The 18436-nt window shown below is 48.8% G+C and overlaps 1 protein-coding gene across 2 annotated transcripts in view; it reads left to right on the forward strand.

The window, feature by feature from the left end:
* Positions 1–17662, forward strand: part of ITPR1 (inositol 1,4,5-trisphosphate receptor type 1) — a 167338-nt gene extending 149676 nt beyond the window's left edge. For both annotated transcript variants that reach the window (XM_059823204.1, XM_059823205.1), the window contains 2 exons: positions 10473–10634; positions 16528–17662. In XM_059823204.1, the coding sequence (XP_059679187.1) occupies positions 10473–10634; positions 16528–16614 (249 nt within the window). In that variant the 3' untranslated portion in view covers positions 16615–17662. The remainder of the gene's footprint in view (positions 1–10472; positions 10635–16527) is intronic.
* The last annotated feature ends 774 nt before the right edge of the window (positions 17663–18436 follow it).

Below are 18436 nucleotides of genomic sequence, written 5' to 3' on the forward strand. Positions count from 1 at the left end.
GGTCACTAAAGTGTATGTCCTAGTTCTGGATTTCTGCCTCTGTAATGAGGGCTTAAAGAAATCTTGTGAGCAGTCACCTGATAGAGGATTAGCACAGCGAGATAACCGGGTACATCACTGCTGCTTTCTAGTCTGGCTGATTATATTGCTCCCTTTATTTATCCCACTGCAGCAAGCATTACTTCAGGGGGAAGTGCTGTACTCTTTAAAATGTTTCTGCTTGTAAAAGATGATTTTGTGTTGTGTTAAAACTAATTTAAAAAAAAAAGTTGCAATTAATGACAATTTATTAACAAATTATTATTTCAGATTAACAGCTCAAATTAGATAAGAATCAAAATCCAGGCACTGAATATGTTTGCAATAAACGCAAAAACTGGAGAACTTTTACCAGAATTTCCTTTCATAGTAATCAGCCTTTGCTGACACTTCTATGTGCTGAATGGGAATATGGATCAATTATGCAGAGACCAAGTGTCTCATGCAGATGCAATTTCATATAACTATATGCTCTAGGTAGAGGTTTGGAGTATGTCTTGTAGTTGGTGGTTTTTTGCATTTCATGAGCCAGTTTGGAATCGAGAACTATCAGCAGGGTCTCGCTGCAATGCTGTTGAAAGCGCGGTGTAACCGTACGAGCCATGGAATAGGAAGTAAATTTGCTTTGCACATCAGTGGTCTGCCACGACCCGGCACAGGCTTGACCGGAGCAGCTCGGGCTGCTGCTGCCCTGACACCGTAGATCTCAGCAGCGTTTTGCAGTTGACATATTCCGTAGGACTGGTCTGCCAAAGCTTACTCTGAAAATCAGACGCAATTTCTTTCTATCGTCCTTTAACGTTAAAAACATTTTTTTCAACCCTGGAAAATCCGAATGTAAAACATGATTAATGTATTTCTCTACCAGACTTGTTTTAAATACTTCTGTAAGAGTCAGAAATCCTTTTTTCTGCCTAAGGTGTATCCAGGAGTAACTTGGGGCATGGTTCATCTTCTACTCAAGCCTTCTGTCTTCGTCCCATGAATCTAGAAGGACAGGGAAAAAGAAAGCCTTAAACATGTCAGTGGTTCCAAAGACTGAGACTCACCTGTTGGAGGTGATGGTTTATTTTGTATTTCTGCAGCGGGTGAATGGGAACCTGTGGTTGCTTAATGTCTGCAGCTACCAGATTCTCCTGGAAAGCCGACTTACGTCTTGGTTAGATTGAAAAGGGATTTTCTCCCCCCTTTCTCAGACTGAAGGTGGCACTCTAACATCTTCGATAATGACAAAGATGGTGCACGTCTTTTCTATGGGCTGTTACGCGGTACCATTGTTCAACTGCAATTTATACCCTTTTTTAGTACTTGAGGGTAGGAAGCATAACGTGCTCCAAATCATACTGTAATGACAGAATACACCTCAAATACGCTTCACCTTTGCTCTGACTCCCAACAGAGTATCTTTAGAAAACTCTTGGATTTCTGCCTTTTGGCAATAGTAAAAAAAAAAAAAAAAAAATTTAAAAATTGCCTGTGCCATTTAGCATTTGTGGGTTGTTCCAACACCACAGAACATTAAAAAAAAAAAAAAAAAAGGGAATTTAGGACACTAAAATTATATTCCCCATCAGCTTGTGAGTTGCATCCCGTGCTGCTTGTACAGTGCTTTAAAGATATTTTAAGCACTATGGTATCAGAAGAATCCTGGACAATTTTACTTGTGCTGGTTAGTGAATATTCAGAAGCTTTAAGAGTGATCTTGAATTTTGATGGTTTTTTGTCTAAAAATAATGTGTGTAGAAAGGCAATTTTGAGGCTATCCACAGTACTGGAGGTGGCAGAGCTGAATCTTGCCCATAGAATTTATCTTGCAGGCTGCAGGAATCTGACCCAGCATAAAAAGAAACTGTAGCCTTGAAAATTAATTATTAACTACAATTTTTAGTGAATTTTATATTTCTTCATGGATAGACGCTCATTAAGTTAAATGCAGCATGCAGAAAGAAGTCAACAGTTGAACTTGGCAACAGAGTTTACGGTTAGAAGTGTTTCGAACACTGTAAGCCTGATCAAAAGAAATATTAAAAATCCCGTGATCTAACAAAACAAAATATAATCTACTGAGTGTTAGTACTGATTTGTAACGACACCTTCCATAACGTTCTTCTGATACAAATGCGGGTCTGTTGGTGCTTGCAATCCCGGATTGGTTTTGTTCAGGTTCCCCCGTGTTTGCGGAGCCCGGGGGGGTGTGCCAGGCTGCCGTGGTCTTGTAGCTACGAGTCCAGACTTTGGATAGGAGGCCTGGAATTCATCGCCAGCTTTTCCCCCTCTGAGCAGGGATAATACTCACTTTCATCAGTGAGGTGAGCATGTGCCTGCTGCCATGTATGATGCAAAACTTGGGATATCTTAAGAATCTTAGCTGGGAATTGCTAGAGCGACGCAAGGGGGGAAGTGGGATTGCTGGTTCTGTTTGATGTAGAAGCTGAGCTTGCGTACACACCCGAGCTGCTGCGGTGAATCATCCGCTCTCCCAAAGCCCTTCCCGCACTGGCGAGGTGGATAACCTCATGGATTTCAGGAGATGGCAAATAGAAGCTTGGCATGAAGCAGCTCATCTTTGAAATGCATTCTCGAGCCACCTCCTAATACCTATTTAATAGCACAGACGGTACTGCAGGATGTGAGAAAACATCTAGTGGTTATAGAGATGGTCTTTAATTCTTGGTGTTTATAAAGCCCTCCTGATGACCCAACTTTTGACCATCTGGCTGAAGCACTGCAGATGTGCACTTAAGATAGCGAGGCTTCAAGATGGATGGATGTCTTTTGAAAAGTGTTTATCTGGAAAGTATGCTAATGGTGCTGCAGAGCTGGTAGTCCAGTGCTTCCTGTGTTTCCCAGGAACAAAGGCAGAGGGTTCAGCTGCTGGGTGGCTTTGTAGTCACCAGGGAGGATCAGGTGATGTCTGAATAATACCATGTGTGTAGGAGGTGGGGGGATCCACTTATCGTGTTGGCCAGACATTGACATCCCCACCCAACTGACTAATGTGAACTCGGTGCAACTCCCTACAGATTAGTTCATTTAAATGTCTTATCTACCCGTCCTGTCTTGAGAATGCCGTCTTCAGTTCTCCCCAGTTGCTGCGGCAGCCTCGCCAGCAGCAGCCCCAGCAGCACAGCTGGAGGCTTGGCAAAGGGCTGCTACAACCAGCTGTTCGCAGGCGTTTACGCTGGGTAAAAATTCTTACTCTGAAGCTCAATACGTAGAAAACCACATATACACTTCGGGTTTGTGTGCGTTCATAGGCCGTTGTGCGTGCAGCTGCAGTGTGCCGTCGCTTGCATGGACAAATATTTGCATACGCAATTCTTGCATACCCTAACATGGGGATTTGCATATACACCTTCACATCCACGTTTGATCAGTGTGGGTAAGAGCCGCATGGCTGTGAGTGATTTTATGCACGCAGATGTGCATATTAAAAAATAAAGGCTTGATTGGAAAAGTTTTTAGCACAAAGCTTCCTAACTAGCTCTTGCAGTTTCCACAGATTTTTAATCTAGTGTTGCACCAAGCAGGATACATGTCATTAACCTTTATTACAAAAGCGAGGTAGAGAGGTGTAAGGGATTGCCCAAGCTCACATGTCCAGATCGAGAGCGCTGAGTCCTGAATCTTCAACTGGATTGTGTTGTCATTTGATAATGAACCATTATAAATAGGAGTGATGGTGCAGATATCCTTAAAGGAATTTGGAATGGAAACGAAGGCTAAAGATTTCCTTTTGTGCCCTAATTAACCTCTTCCTACGAAACTGGAGATTCAAATATACTATTGGGCTTTTTTTCTTTTTGTCTTGAGCTATGTGCCATACCATAATTGTTTGTTACTCTTTTGAGTGTCCAGTGTATGCCAAGACGTAGCCTCCTAGTAAGCAAAGGCAAGGTTTCATCAGTGTCAGGCTTTTAAAATTACATTCTTCCAGAAGCGCAAGTTCAACTTGAAACCTCCCCTAAGGAGTTAAACACCCAGCCACGATTGCCACTGTGCTCTGAAACTTGGCAGGAGCGTGCGATTCACAAGCTGCTCGAGGCTCACGTGATGATAGCTTCGAAGGGTTACTGCGTCCCCAGGCTCTACATCGAATCTAATCCGGCTGGAGGTGGCCAAGACGGGATTTGAACTGCAGCACCTGTAGGGATAACGAGTGGCAGGCCATGATGCTTCAAACCCGAAGCATTTCAAAAGGGGCTTAATGATTCCAGCACTGCTGGAGACGTGCACACAGCTGAAATTACAGTCTGAGAGAGTGTTAGGAATTTAGTTATATTCGTGTGTAATTTGTGCCTGGAAATCCTGGATAATTTGTGCCTGGAAATCCTGGACTTTGGGGCAAAATGGAATAGAAAAGATTTGTCATATCGATACTTACCAAACCAATCGCAGACGCAGAGAGCAGCCCGTACAAATAACTTGTATGCAATTGCTCGGTTATCGATGAAGAAACTGGGGTTTCAGAGCTCCCAGTGGCAAGGACACTGGGTGCAAGCCGGGAGAGGAGGAGGACTGAGGAGGTCAGCATCTGAACCGGAGCTGATAGTGCTTAATTTGGTGGTATCTTCCCAACAAGCTGCATCTTGAGATGCCTTTCCAGAGTTAGCCAATATAATTACGGGGTTAAACAATAAATAATAGCAGAGACATAGAAGAGCCAAGAGGTGTGTTTGGCAGAAGGCCCTTGGCTGCTGGAAACATTGTGTCATAGGCACGGGTCCCGAGCTTCGCATTTAGATAGCAAAGCAACTTGTTCCACCCTTGAAATCGGTGTTAAGGTGCAAACCAGAAGCTGCACGGGGAGAAATGGTTGGTCAACCTCATCTTGCCCACGCAGCGTTAGTATGTTCTTCCCTCCGGAGGTGTGCAAGCTGGCGTGCCCTGCAGCGTGCTGCAGGAAAAAACCTTGCGTTGCTGGCATTAACCGTACGTGGCCGAGTTCTTGGTTTCCCCTGATAAACCACCTGGGCAGGCATCCGTGCTGGGAATACCAGGTCAGCATCCCCACTGACGAGTCAAAGGTTTCACTTTGGCCGAGCGTGTGGCAGAAAAAGGGCCTGGGCGGGTGAAAAGAAAAGCAAAGGCTTCAGCCCAGTTCTGTGTAATGGTTTGTTTGCATGACGTGTTGGGATACCAGTGGATCCCAAAGCAGCTTGCAGGGTGGGCGCCGTGTCCTTGCTGCTGGGGCACTGCCAGCGCGCACCCGGGAGGGAGGGGGAAGGTTTCCACCTGGAAACTGTCGAGGGTGACGCGCTGGGGAAAATAAACCGCTCGGTCTGCAACGCTGGCCCGGGCAGAAAAGCCCCGTGGGGCCGTGTGTGCCGAGGAGGTGGCCCGGGGCTGGGGCGAGGCGGCCGTCCCCTGAGTCATCGCTGCCGCTTCCTCCAGCCCGGCGGTGCCGGGGAGCCCATGACCCCGTGCCGCAGGGTGCTCCACGGGCTACCCGGGCTGTGCCGCCGGATGCGTTGTGCAAGACTAGGTGGGTGACTGCAGCCATCGCCACCAGCAGCTGTTTGCTCAGCCTTTGCACGCTTAATCGTTTTGTCCTGCCCAGCTGATGGTGGTGTAACACGCCCTACTTCGAATGTAGATCCAAACAGCCCGAAGTAGGTTGCTGCGGAGAGGCGGCACTGCCCTTTCTGCGAGAGTAAGGAGATCGCCTTCAGGGCTTCCCACCGGGGCTGTCCGCCTCAGTCGCGTCAAGCTGGGTGATGCTTGGCGTGGGGTAACGTCACCGCTGGTAAACACAACGCTCAGCTGAAGTGAGTTGCCCGCGGCAGAACTGTCACTGGGTTGTGCAGGGGGATCATTTCATACAGGGATGTGGCATCTCCCACCTTTGGAAACTGTGTCGGTCTTCCAGGTTCCCTGCTCTGCACCAGCACAAAAGCCGCTTAGGTATTTAATCTATGGAAACAGTGAAAAAGGCGATTTTTTTTTTTTATCATTAGCCTTATATCACCAGCCTCCTGTTTAAAGACACGGTGGATGTGAGGGTTTGAAAGTGCTCTTGGTGTGGAGGGGGAGCACCATCGAGTGCCGTTCTTCATGGCGAGGGGAGAAGTACAGCTTGGTGTGGAAGAAGTGATGGTCAGCCCTTTGCAGGAGAGAGAGAGAACCTGACATGGGGCTTTTTCCAGGAAGCACGAGAAAGAACCAAGAGGAGTTTCATCTTGCCACAAACAAACAAAAAAATTCATTTTCAAAGCGCTTCACAAAGCTCTTTATTAGCTCTATGGGTATGATTTTTAATGACACATGACAGAAACTGAAATTTGCTGCTGCCACCTTCCCCTACTAAATGCCGGCTGCTGGGCAGCCTTCCGATGGCAGGCTATAGGGATTTATTTTGGCGAGCATGGCATTAGCCCTTCAGCACCCCGGAAATGTTAGGCGCAGCGGTAGCTGAATAAATGGAGACCCAGAAGAGGAGCGGCAACTTGGTGCCGAAGGCGAGGACGAGCCCCGGTTTGTGCCGTTAGCGGCCGCCTCCTGCCCGAGGAGCGGAGCTAATGCATCTCTTGGCACGGCTCGCACTGAGGTTGCCTCAGAAACCTTTCTTAGAATAAACTCTTCGGCAGAAGCAGGGAGGAGCGGGCGCTTCTCAGAATGAATTGCATCTGCATCATGCAGCGCCGCTTCCTCTTTTTTCAAATTTCCAATCGTGGACGGTCAGCATCGCCCCCATGTCTGAGATTTAATGATATTTGCTTTACAAGAGGGACTTTTCCAACTTTACCTAGAAAAGAGCTAACCCGAAACCCAGCACTTGCGGTTAGCCAGCTTCCGTCAGTGGCTTTAGTCAGTTCGTCTGTTGAAGCAGAGGAAGCTGCGACTGTGACGGGAAGAGGGAGCTGACTGCACACCAGGATCCCGGTGCCTCCGCTTGCAGGAGGACCACAGCAGACAGTGCATAACTGCATTGGTATGCGAGGTGCCAGCAGCCGGGAGGGCGCGCAGCGGGACGAGGGACAGCCAGGGAAAGGATCAAGGGGAGCCCTTCCCTTCACGGCTCGCGTAGTGCCTCTAAAAGGCTACCGAGCCCCCAGTGAAAGATGTAAGGCTGTATCTTTAAAGACACCCCGGTGTTCAGTTAAAGTTCAGCAGAAAACTAGATCATCAAGATATAAATCTTTTATTCAACCTTGAATAGAAGCGCTCTGCAGAGGCAGCGCTGCTGGCAGGCGCGGGGCCGGGAGCCGGGCTGGCTGCCGCACGCCGGCCCAGCGGGCTTGTCAGCGACTGACCTTTCTGCATTCCTGCTTATTTCCGTTTTCACCGTCTCTGCTTGAGGCATCATTATTTATTTATTTCAAAGAAAACACGCCCGCCCCCCGCCCAAGGGACCGGCGTTCGGGCAGAAGCCTGCATTTCAGCAGGCTGGTCACATCCAGGCTCTCCAGCTTCTCTCTGCGGTGCTGGTGGGGGTTGTAGGAGCAGGCTGAAGGTTTCCCATGCGAAGCCAGAGCGAAGGGGTGCAGGATTGTGTGTGCGGAGAGGAGGAGGAGGAAGAGGTGTGCCCCTGTGTGCTGGCAGCGTCCCTGCTGCCCTCTCCGGCGAGCTCACAGCAGCCACCATGGGTCAGTGAGCACTGGTGCCTGTTTTACCTGCACGTCTGTCCCCACGGTTCCTCCCCTCAGGGTGTTTGCCCAGGCTTTTTGGGTGGACATCCCCTTATTTCTTGCTGGGTGGCAGCTGGACACTTGCAGGCAAACTTTGGGTAGGAGTCGTGCCAACAAGCTACATGAAACCTGAGCGGGAGCGCGGGTTAGCTCCAGCCCCGTGACAGGGGTTGGCAAAGGGATGTAAGGTCCTTCCCTAAGCCTGTCTCTACACAGACAGTGTCCAGGTGCCCCCGTTAACTCTTTCACAGATGGGTCAGGACTTAGCAGGGGTATTGCCAGTTCCAGGCTCGGAAGCGGGTCCTATCCTCGCAGCTCCGGAGACTGCCCAGGGGGCCGTGAGTCTTGTCTCCTTCTCGTTAGCTGCCTCCTTTCTCAGCTTGCAGAGTTCACATGGGGCATTTTTGGTTTTAATCATTCACTATCGCCATGAGAACTAGAGAGGCACTTTGTTGTTTTTTCAAGTGAAAGCCAAGATTTCCCATAGTCAAGTGGCTTCAAGAGCTGGGGCTTTCAGAAAACCAGTGAGTATGAAACTTCTGACGAGCCTGCAGAAGCAGCAATGCTGTAGTGCTTGGCTTGATTTCACCATCCGAGACTGCCCGTCACCTTCCCCGCCTGTAATCATCACGTTGCAACCTCTGCAGCAGCTACAGCATTTGCTTACAGTGCAAAGTAACGTTAGAAAAAGTTTGGGGTATTTATTAATAAAATGTTGCAGGAAGGGAGAGGTTGGTGTTTCCAGGTCCTGCTCCCCTCGTCCCCTTCATCCTTCACGAGGATGGGGCCTGGGAATGCCCTGGGGATGGGCTTGGAACGCTCGCCTCGTTGGGAACGAGTCAAATAATGTTGGGAACGAGTCAAATAACAGTATTTCCGCAGCAAGTGAGGAATGGGCAGGAGGTGGGCAGGAGCTTCAGGGCTCTGCTCTTGCGTCTGCCTGGAAACCTCAGGAGGTGGGCCTGAGGGTTCAGGCGAACCTGTGAATATGAACTGCATTTTAGTCTAATTTGCCTTGTCCTTGGAAACCCCTCGCCTGGAGGAGAGCAGGGAGGGGAATAGCGATTGTTTGAGTTTGTTTTCCCAGGGTGAGGAAGGGAAGTACTTCGGGGTGGAGGTGCTGGACCTGAGCACAAGCGACGAGCCTGCCCTCTCTTCCCTAACGAGTGTTCTACTACTGCTGGAAAAATGCAGTGAAATGTTCCCTGTTACCACTATTAAATCTTAATTGCGGGACTGTCGTTTCCTAAAGTCCAAAATATTTTGGCACTTGTCTCGATATAGGCATATTTTTTTGTACATATATTTTTTTCTTTTATTAGCAGAAACCATCTGCCCTGTAAACAGAGACCAGGAATAAAAAGCCTTCCTGGCAGTTTTGCATCATGTGGGAATCCTGTGGTGCGCTGCATGGGAAAGGACCTGCTTTCTGCCTTTTAATCTCGGCAATAGCAAACTCCAAGCAGATCAGAAGCAACTAATTTAAGATGAGGAATCTTGGCATCGCATCCAAATTGCAGAAAGGACGTGACTAACTCTCTGTAGAGGTGCACAGCCCTGATTTAAGCAGGATGGATGCTCCGGGGAATGAGTGAGCGTGGAGCAGGGAGCAGAGACATGGGGAAGGGGTTCGAGGTAGAGATTTAGGCAGGGAATGGCAAAAAGCCAAAGAGAGTGCCCTAAAAATAAGCCATAGGTTTGAGAGAGAGCCCAGCAAAGAGCCTGGCCTGCAAAGCGGGGCGAACTTTGGTCGCTGTTAATCAGTGATGTTGATCGATCTTTGGTTTGGGATACTGTTAATCCAGTAGCCTATTACCGTTTCATCAGGTTTGTTTAAAATACTACCAGTTGCAGAGTCACCTGTGAGAGTGCACACATCCTTATCTCATCCAGCGTTAGTTTAACTTCCATTTCAGAGAGTATCTCCAGCGTGGGAGGAGAACCAGACTAGATAGGAAACCAGTTTGGTGTTGAAATTTAAGGTGTCAAGATGCGGTATGCACCCCTCCTCCTCTTTTGTGGCTTTCTATTCCGTTCCTGCTTTTATTTTTAACGTCACTGGCATGTACGTGAGCGTATGTGTGAGCCTCTGTGTACATATTAATAAAACTGAGCACCTGTCCACCGAAGTTCCTGATGGTAACTTAAACATGGAATATTAGAGAATTTCTATGCCTGAATGAAAACTTTATTGTAAGCAATTCATTGTAACTTAGTCTGTCCCACATTTTAGCCTGAATGAACCAGTCAGAATATGAATTTTTTTCCTTTTTTCTTTTTTCCTTTTCATTAAAAGGGAAGTATTTCAGCTGTGAAAGTAGTTCCAGGTAGAACGTGGTTTCTTTCATTAGAAAGCACAGCCACACTTTGCTTGACCAAAAAAGCAAACCAGCTTTACCAGCAGAAAATCTTCAACAAACACAAATTAAAAGACTATAAGATGGCAGCAGATTTCTAGCCCGGGAAAATGCTTGTCCAGACCTGAAATCTGGGCTGGTTTAGTGTCCGGTGTTCCTGCCTTACACTGAAGTGTATCTGAAGAAGAAATGGCTGGGGAGTGAGTGGCTGGAAAGGAAAAGCCAACCATAAGCAGCCTTAATTTTGAGTAGTTATGTCTGAAGTGCCTCACCGCCTCTAGCAGGCACTTTTGCACGCTTTCCAGTAAGATGCAAATGAAAATAACAACAGAGCTGGTGTACCTGAGGAATGTCCCCGCGTGGCATTAAAGGTCTGTCGGTACTCAGCCACGCGGGTGCAGGTGTTCGGTTGGCAAACGCTAATTGCGAACTCGTGTCTGCTCCTCAGGAGAGAAACCTGGACTGGTTCCCCCGGATGCGGGCCATGTCGCTTGTGAGCAGCGACTCGGAAGGAGAGCAGAATGAGCTGAGGAACTTGCAGGAGAAGTTGGAGTCCACCATGAAGCTTGTGACCAACCTCTCTGGCCAGCTGTCAGAGCTTAAAGATCAGGTAAGGGAGAGCTGCGAACGTGCGGCCACACACTGCTACGGGCAGGACAAAGGTCCTGCAAGGCTGTTGTACAAAGTGGTGTTTTACAGCACCGTGGCTTCTGCAAACCCCGTGAAGACCTTTTCTAAAGTAGCTCGTGTTTAGGAACGAAGTGAGCAAACAACATGTCCTTCCAAAGCCCCGTACCCCGGCTGACCTGCCTGGCAGTGCGAACCGAGCCGCTGTAGTCCAAAGCGGCCACCTCCAGAAAGGGAAAACTTGCATTAAAAAAATCAAAGCTGAAGTTAACTGAAATCAGTCCTCGCTGGCGCAGGGAGCCTGTATGTATGTATTGTTGTTGTTGTTACGGGTTTTAACCCTAAGACCTTAGCAGGATCCTGTAAGTCAGAGGGTGTGATATTGATAGAAGTGCTGTGTTGCTGCGTGGACCTCAAAACCCACTGAGAAGCTGGAGAAATACTTGGGTGGTTAGCCTGCACTGGCCTCCTCCGTGCTAGAGCGGCATTAGCCGTGCAGTGATAATTTGGCTGCTGTCACTCTTTAGACTGCAGCATAGACAGACAGACCCACAGAAATATTTTGCATGGCGGCATGTATTGCTGCTGCTTAACACAGGAACGCTGCACAGATCTCCGAGTATTTCTTCCAGGCAGCAGTTTTTCTGCAGCAAGAGTTTGAGGACTTGCCTTAACTTCTGGCTTGGCTGGGGCTCGAGGGGATCGTGGGGATTGTTCCCAGCCCAAACCCAGCGATGGCTGTGTGAAAGCCACAGAGGCAGCAGGGCTTTATTTCATGTTGTCCGTATGGATTACAGCCTAACTGGAAGTAAAAGGGAAAATGCTGTTGCCTGCCATGGTGGGAGCTGTTTGTGGCGGCAAAGTGGCTAGGTGCTTATCTTTATGGATTAATAAACTGAGCCAGATGGTTCAATTAGTTAAGTTTATGTAGATATTGGCACTGGATAAAATTAATTGCTGACTTGCACACGATGGTATCCCGGGGCAGTCGATGGAATTGCCTGGGGCAGAAATGGCCTACAGATTTGCTTTGTTATCTTTTCAGATGCGATCTGCCTACTGCAGCACAGTTGGCACAACTCTCTCCAATACTAATCGGATTCCTGCTTCCCATCTCTGCTCTGGGCTGGCCAGGTTTCTCTGTAAGCCAGTTATCTTCACGGAGACATAAGTCTCTGGAAGCCAGTATTGACTGAGATCCCGGCTCCCTGTCCTTCCGATCACGCTCTGCATTTCTGGTGGAGCCAGGCCCTTTTACCCGCCACCCCATGGAGCACAAGGAAGGGATTAACGTGTAGGGTTGGGAGCAGAAGACCTTGCTGCTCTTGGCTGTAATTAGTTTTCAGACACTCTGCCATGGACCCCTTTGCTCTAGTTGGTTTTGAGGATGGAGACAGAGGCAGTTGCTCTTTTGTCTGTGCTTTAATACTTGCCGGGTAGTGGTTTTGCTCTTTTGCCTGGAAACAATTATCTTGAAACATGTGTCTTACGTCTTCTAGTTGAAGGGTCTGACTCAAAGTGGGCTGCAGTCGCCAGGAGTCTTTCCATCGGCCGCAGCCAGCTCTGGATCAGAATGCGTTTATTTCTGAAGCTTGCAGCTCTTGGCTGACCAAGCACTAAAAACCCTTCTCGCTCTTTGTGAAAAGAAGAATGAAGGATTTAGCTTTTAGGGAGCTATTTGACTGTAAAAGCAAAAGAGGAAACCAGCTTCATTAATGTTGTGATAGCTTTTAGGAATTCCCCTAAGTACCAGTATTGAGAGCGCTGCTTAAGTTGCAGGATGCTCCAATTATGTGACAAAGCCAGTATATCCCTCCTCCTGATCAGGAACTGTCTCCAGGAAAAGGAACTAACTCAGGGAACTTTTATTTGTATTTATTTTCTTGTAATTAAATAAAGGGAAAACCTCTCATTCATTTGCTTTTCAAGCTCGTTAGGTTTCTGGAGACTGCAATGGTTAGAAACTGAAATCCAGTATGCCTGCTTTCACGAAGAAGTGCACCAAGAGCCATTAAAGTCTTGATCACTTCAATTCTGGGCAAAAAGATTACACCACGACTGTCTGCAGCAGCAGGGGACTGGATGTAATCATCCAGAAGTCCTTTCCAGCACTGTCCGTAAGCGTGAGGCATCTCTAATAGACGTTGGCTTCTCGCTCGGGACGGTCCCCTCGCACCAGCTGGGACCTCCGTCGCCGCAAACGTGACTCATTGCTGGAGCTGCCGCCCAGGTTGGCTTTATTCGAGCGGGCTGGCAAGCAGCACAGCGGGCAGAGGCTGGCGTTTCCGTGTGTGCCTGCATGGTCAGTGTCCTGCTCGTGCACTTCGCACATGCCCTGCTCCCGGTCCTGGGGTTAACTCCAAATCACACGTAACCTTTGGAACGAGGCACCGTGCGTCTGTGCAGGCACATGCGATTATCAGAAAGTCCAGCTTGACTCAGATGAACTTCAGGCCCCTTGGTTTCATTTTTTAATCCTGTCAGCATTACTCCAGTAGCCGACAGCTCCCCTGCAGTACGTTGTGCGTGGCTTTTATTGCCTTTTAGGCCCAGGTGTACAGTTGCTGCAGCTGTAAAGCTTTTGCAAGAGATTCACTCTCCAGGTAAACGTGAGAGAGATTAAAGTTGCTCCATCTTGCAGCCCTGTGCCCTCTAGAGAAGCATTACGCGTCATGCAGGATTAATAACGTTCTGCGTCAACATTGCAATTGCATTTCTCTCTCTGATTTACGCTCGGTTGCTTTATTCTTCCCTTTTTTTATAAAAGGCGTGTCTTCTACATGCCCCTGCGTCAGGGCGCACCATCCCTTTTTCTACACAGCATGAAAAGTATCTGTTACAGTCCCTTTTCAGTGTTCTTCTTTCTTTCCATTTTTATTTCATGTGTCCTCTGAATCAGGTTATTGGCTGTGTGAAATCGTGGCTCTTAGTTTACTCAGTGAAGTTAATTAGTGTAAACTTTAAAATTAAGTCCTCGTTGCCTCTTGGCGTTTCCAGCTTGTGGGTTACCTTAGAAAACAGTTTTAAAAAGTCCCAGCTGGTTCAGCAGGGGAGTAGCTTGCGTGTGTGTCCGAGACGGGAGAGCTGTGGGAAGACCCTTCTGCTCCTGCTCCCGTTTGCCTGTGAAGCGTTACAAGCCTTTTGTGAAAACAGACCTCCAGAAGCGTGGTGCAGAGGACGGGAAGGTGCGACCTGTCCTCAGGAGGCTGCAGTCATCTTCCTGGAAAGGTAAAATAACAGTTCTGCCTCCCTTGGGTCAGGCAAGGAGCAAGGCACCAGCCTGCGGTTGAGTTTAATTAGGGTTTCATGAGGAATTACCGTATTTCAGTCCTTTCCTAAGTGGTTAAATGAGTGTAATTGTACACGGCTGGCGTGAGCGAAAGCAGTGGTCTGCGCAGTGCTGTACGGCCCGTGGGACACGGAGGGGCCTTTTGGAGGTTGCCCAGAACTGCCTCTTTGGACCAGTTCCTTCTCCCACAACGAACTCCAGACCTGCGGTCAGCCCCGGGCCGGCTGCCCCAGCACGCCAGGGTACGCTGCGCCGGGGACGGGAAGGCTATTCACCATCGCTAAAACTGGAGTGTTTAAACAAATACATTCAAGTGTGATCTGCTGGAGGGTCGGAAGGCTCTGCAGAGGGATCTGGCCAGGCTGGATGGATGGGCTGAGGGCAATTGTATGAGGTTCAACAAGGCCAAGTGCCGGGTCCTGCACTTGGGTCACAACAACCCCATGCAACACTACAGGCTTGGGGACGAGTGGCTGGAAAGCTGCCCGGCGGAAAAGGACCTGGGGGTGTTGGTCGACAGCCGGCTGAATACGAGCCAGCAGTGTGCCCAGGTGGCCAAGAAGGCCAACAGCACCCTGGCCTGTATCAGAAACAGTGTGGGCAGCAGGAGTAGGGAGGGGATCGTGCCCCTGTACTCGGTGCTGGTGAGGCCGCACCTCGAATGCTGTGTTCAGTTTTGGGCCCCTCACTCCAAGAAGGACATTGAGGTGCTGGAGCGTGTCCAGAGAAGGGCGACGGAGCTGGTGAGGGGTCCGGAGCACAAGTCTGATGAGGAGCGGCTGAGGGAGCTGGGGTTGTTCAGTCTGGAGAAGAGGAGGCTGAGGGGAGACCTCATCGCTCTCTACAACTGCCTGAAAGGGGGTTGTGGGGAGGTGGGTGTTGGTCTCTTCTCCCAAGTGACAAGTGATGGGACAAGAGGGAATGGCCTCAAGTTGCGCCAGGGGAGGTTCAGGCTGGATATTAGGAAAAATGTCTTTCCTGAGAGAGCAGTGAAGCACTGGAAGAGGCTGCCCAGGGAGGTGGTGGAGTCCCCATCCCTGGAGGTGTTCAAGGAAGGTGTGGACGTGGCACTGCGGGACATGGTTTAGTGGGCATGGTGGGGTTGGGGTGATGGTTGGACTTGATGGTCTTACAGGTCTTTTCCAACCTTAGGGATTCTGTGAAGTGCATGTTACAAATTATCCGAATGTGTGAGCACGCTATCTCCCTTCTCCTGGAGTTACTTCCACAAACAATTATATTGGCTGACATTTGTCATTAAGTACCTGAAAACTGAAAAAATTAGATTGTGGATGCAGACGTTACAGGACAAGCATTCCAGGGAACTTGGTTAATTCTCGTGAAGAAAAGTACTTTAAATTGTATCTTATGCTTGAATGAAATATGACTTTATCGGGCAAGTCTGCCAGGTTTTCCGGTGCACGGGCGGGCTGCCAGAGTCGCCGATGGGGTCCTGGTGAGCCGACCAGCCTCCCCCGGCACACCCGTGCCTGTTACCACAGCCAGGTGTGCTCAGCCCAAGGGAAGGAGCAGCAGAAGCGGGATGTGAGCGCGGCTGCTCATGCACACTGTTGGTGCCGCCACGGATCACGTGCAGTGGCATGGTTGTGCGTTTGCCTGTTGCTTTGAGGGCGCGGGGGCTCTCGGTGGAGCCCGGGTGCCCGAGGAGCGGCGCTGGGCTCCCCTCGCCTCGGTGGTCCAGGGATGAGGCGCTGTCCTGGCATCCTCCTTGGCACGGCTGCTGCAAGCCATCCCACGTCTCGGCTCCTCCGAAGCTGAGATGCCGTCGCAGAGGGAGCCGTGGGGAGCGCCTGCAGCGATCCAGCTGTTCGCTGCTGGAGACCCTGCCCACGCCGGAGCTGTTCCCTACGTGGCGTGTCAGCTTATGCAAGTTGTCAGAAACCTCTCAAGGTTTGAAAAAAAGAGAATGAAGAAAGGGATTGTGGCCATTTTTCAGTATCGGCTAATAAAAAATTATTATCCATTTTCAGGTCATGATGGCACTAATCAGGAGAAACGTTATTTTATCTGATGGGAAGTGTTGGCAAAGATTTGGCTGTCTGGCAGTGAGGTGGTTAACCTCCCGTCCCTGCCTTGCGTCTTGGCTTTTGGCAGATGGAGAGGGATGTTGGCTCGCTCCTTGTGAGAGTGGGAGCGCTCGAGTCTATTCCAGCAAAGACAAGGGTATTCCCAGCCTGACTTGAGGGCTCGCCCCTTTTTTCTGCCCTCTGCGTCTCGTCTGCCTCGTACGTTGGACCGGTTACAAAGAATTTCTACCGGGGGAGGTTTCTGCGAGCTGCTCTCTGCGCTAATTCGCGCTGGCCGCCTGGCTCTCCCGAGCTCTTTTCTTGCAAAACAGTAGTCAGCCGCATGAGCAAGTTCATGGACGTCCCCGATGAGTGCACGAAACAGGGCTGTAGTTGCCTCTCTCATCTGTTAGCGCTTGGCACAGCGGACAGAGGAGCGTTATTTGTAGAAAGCGGGTTTCAGAGTAAACGCTAACCACAGAAGGCAGCGCCGGGTCCTTCGGCGAGCTGACGCACAGGAAGCGTCTAGGCCCTAATGAGCAAACTTTTTAATTTTCCAGATGACGGAGCAGAGGAAGCAGAAACAGCGCATCGGTCTCCTAGGACACCCTCCGCCCATGAATGTGAACCCGCAGCAACCGGCATAAGTCAGCAGGGCCGCTCGCCCCTCGCAACGGCACGAGTCCTGCTGACCCACAGCTCAGACCCGACCACTGAGGTTGCTTCTGTGTACGTTCGGTTCATTTTGTAAATAACCTGTTTTTATACTATATGTATATGACTGCTACTATATAAAGTTTCGGGCATACGTATTGTAATTAGAACTGTTGGCACAGGACAGAAGTTAAACTTTGTGCCAAAACTATCAAAATTGCCTTTTCTTGGAAGGACTAAAGAGAGCACCTGAATTGCACTTGAAAAGAATATTTGACTATGTGACATGTATTTTGTATTTAAAAAAAAATAGAATAGCTAGTATTTATGTTTTTATACAATTGTGCAATATGAATTATGCAATCACAATATATTTGTAACTCCTGAATGTCCTAAAGGGAGTGCACATCTTTGAATCTGGTGTGTTAGTACAATGTAATAAATGGTATAAAATTACAGGTGTAAATGAGGCTGCTGCAAAATTGTGTTACTGTTGATTTTTCATACCCTTGGACATTTTTGTACCATGTGTGTAAATATCTTGCGATGCCATATCTGTTGCCTCTTCCTCCCAGAGATAACACTGGGAATCCGTAAGCTGTTAAATTGGTATCAATTAAAGCAAAACGTTACTTCGAAGCTTCCAAACAGGGAAAGCAGGAGGTATTTTTCAAGTGACTTCTTCAAAGTACTGAGGCTAGAAGAGCTCAGATACCAGGTTTTTTAAATGCTAAGATTTCTTAAAGGGAACTTTTTATGCAAAACGAAGTTTGGGATGAGGATGCACTACCGGTGAGTTGGTGCAGTCTCCTACGGGCATTTCATGCCACGACACCTGAAACCGATCACGAGGCTGTCCAGGCTTTGCATTCTCAGTGTGTAGGATCCTTTCCTTTTTATTTTTTCATTCGAGACCTATGTGCCTGCTAAAGCTTTAGCAAACAGGCATTGCACCAACTGAAACATGACCTATCCCGTTAGGACTGTAGCAGAGCACTAACATATGTAATGCTTGTGAGAGAGCCACTGGTTTGAGGTTGGTCTGGCCCACCCCTCCCGCTCCCCCCCCATTCAGTCACTTTCTTTGGTTTCTGATCTAGAGAGTATGAAAGGAAACTTGTTTGGTGTTTTTTTTCCTCCAGGCCGTTGCATAGTTTTATACATGGACCTCATTTTACAAAAGCTAACTTCTCTGCAATACTGTCTACAAAAAAAAAAAGAAAAAAAAAAGCTACAAACAGAGCTCTGAAAATTTGTAAATGCATAAATATAGGTATTTAAATAAATGATGCAAAATACTCTACGGTCAGAGGCTGTTGGTGGTTTGTCTCCCCTCTCCAAGGGGGTGTGTGGTTGTGTTTGCTGTCACGCTTGCCCACGCGCCCTGGAAAGCCGAGCCGCGGGGCCTTGCAGGTAAGGACGGTGCTTTTCCAGCTCAGGGGTTGGGCTTTTAACAGCAGAGCGGGTCCTTCCTCCTCCTCCTCCGGCAGCAAGAGGCACTGGTGCCCCAGGAACCTCACCTGCCATCGCTCCACTTTCGGATACTTCAGACTCTTACTGCTGATATTTTAGGCTTGTCATCCTCAGACTGGAGTGTGTGAGAGTTAAAAAAAATCCGCTCCAGCTCCAAATAGCATCTGCGCAGCAGCGTTGCTGATTTGGTGTATTTGATTAAGATGTAGCAGGAACTACCTGGTACAATTAATCATCTTTAATCTGGTAAGTGCACGCAACTGTTTGAAAAGGGTGCGTCTCCCTGCCACAGGTCATCACAAAATGTCAAAGCGAGTGCATCCGAGGAGGGAGGGCAGCCTG

Source organism: Gavia stellata, chromosome 12 (genome assembly GCF_030936135.1).
Source record: "Gavia stellata isolate bGavSte3 chromosome 12, bGavSte3.hap2, whole genome shotgun sequence".
NCBI lineage: Eukaryota > Metazoa > Chordata > Aves > Gaviiformes > Gaviidae > Gavia > Gavia stellata.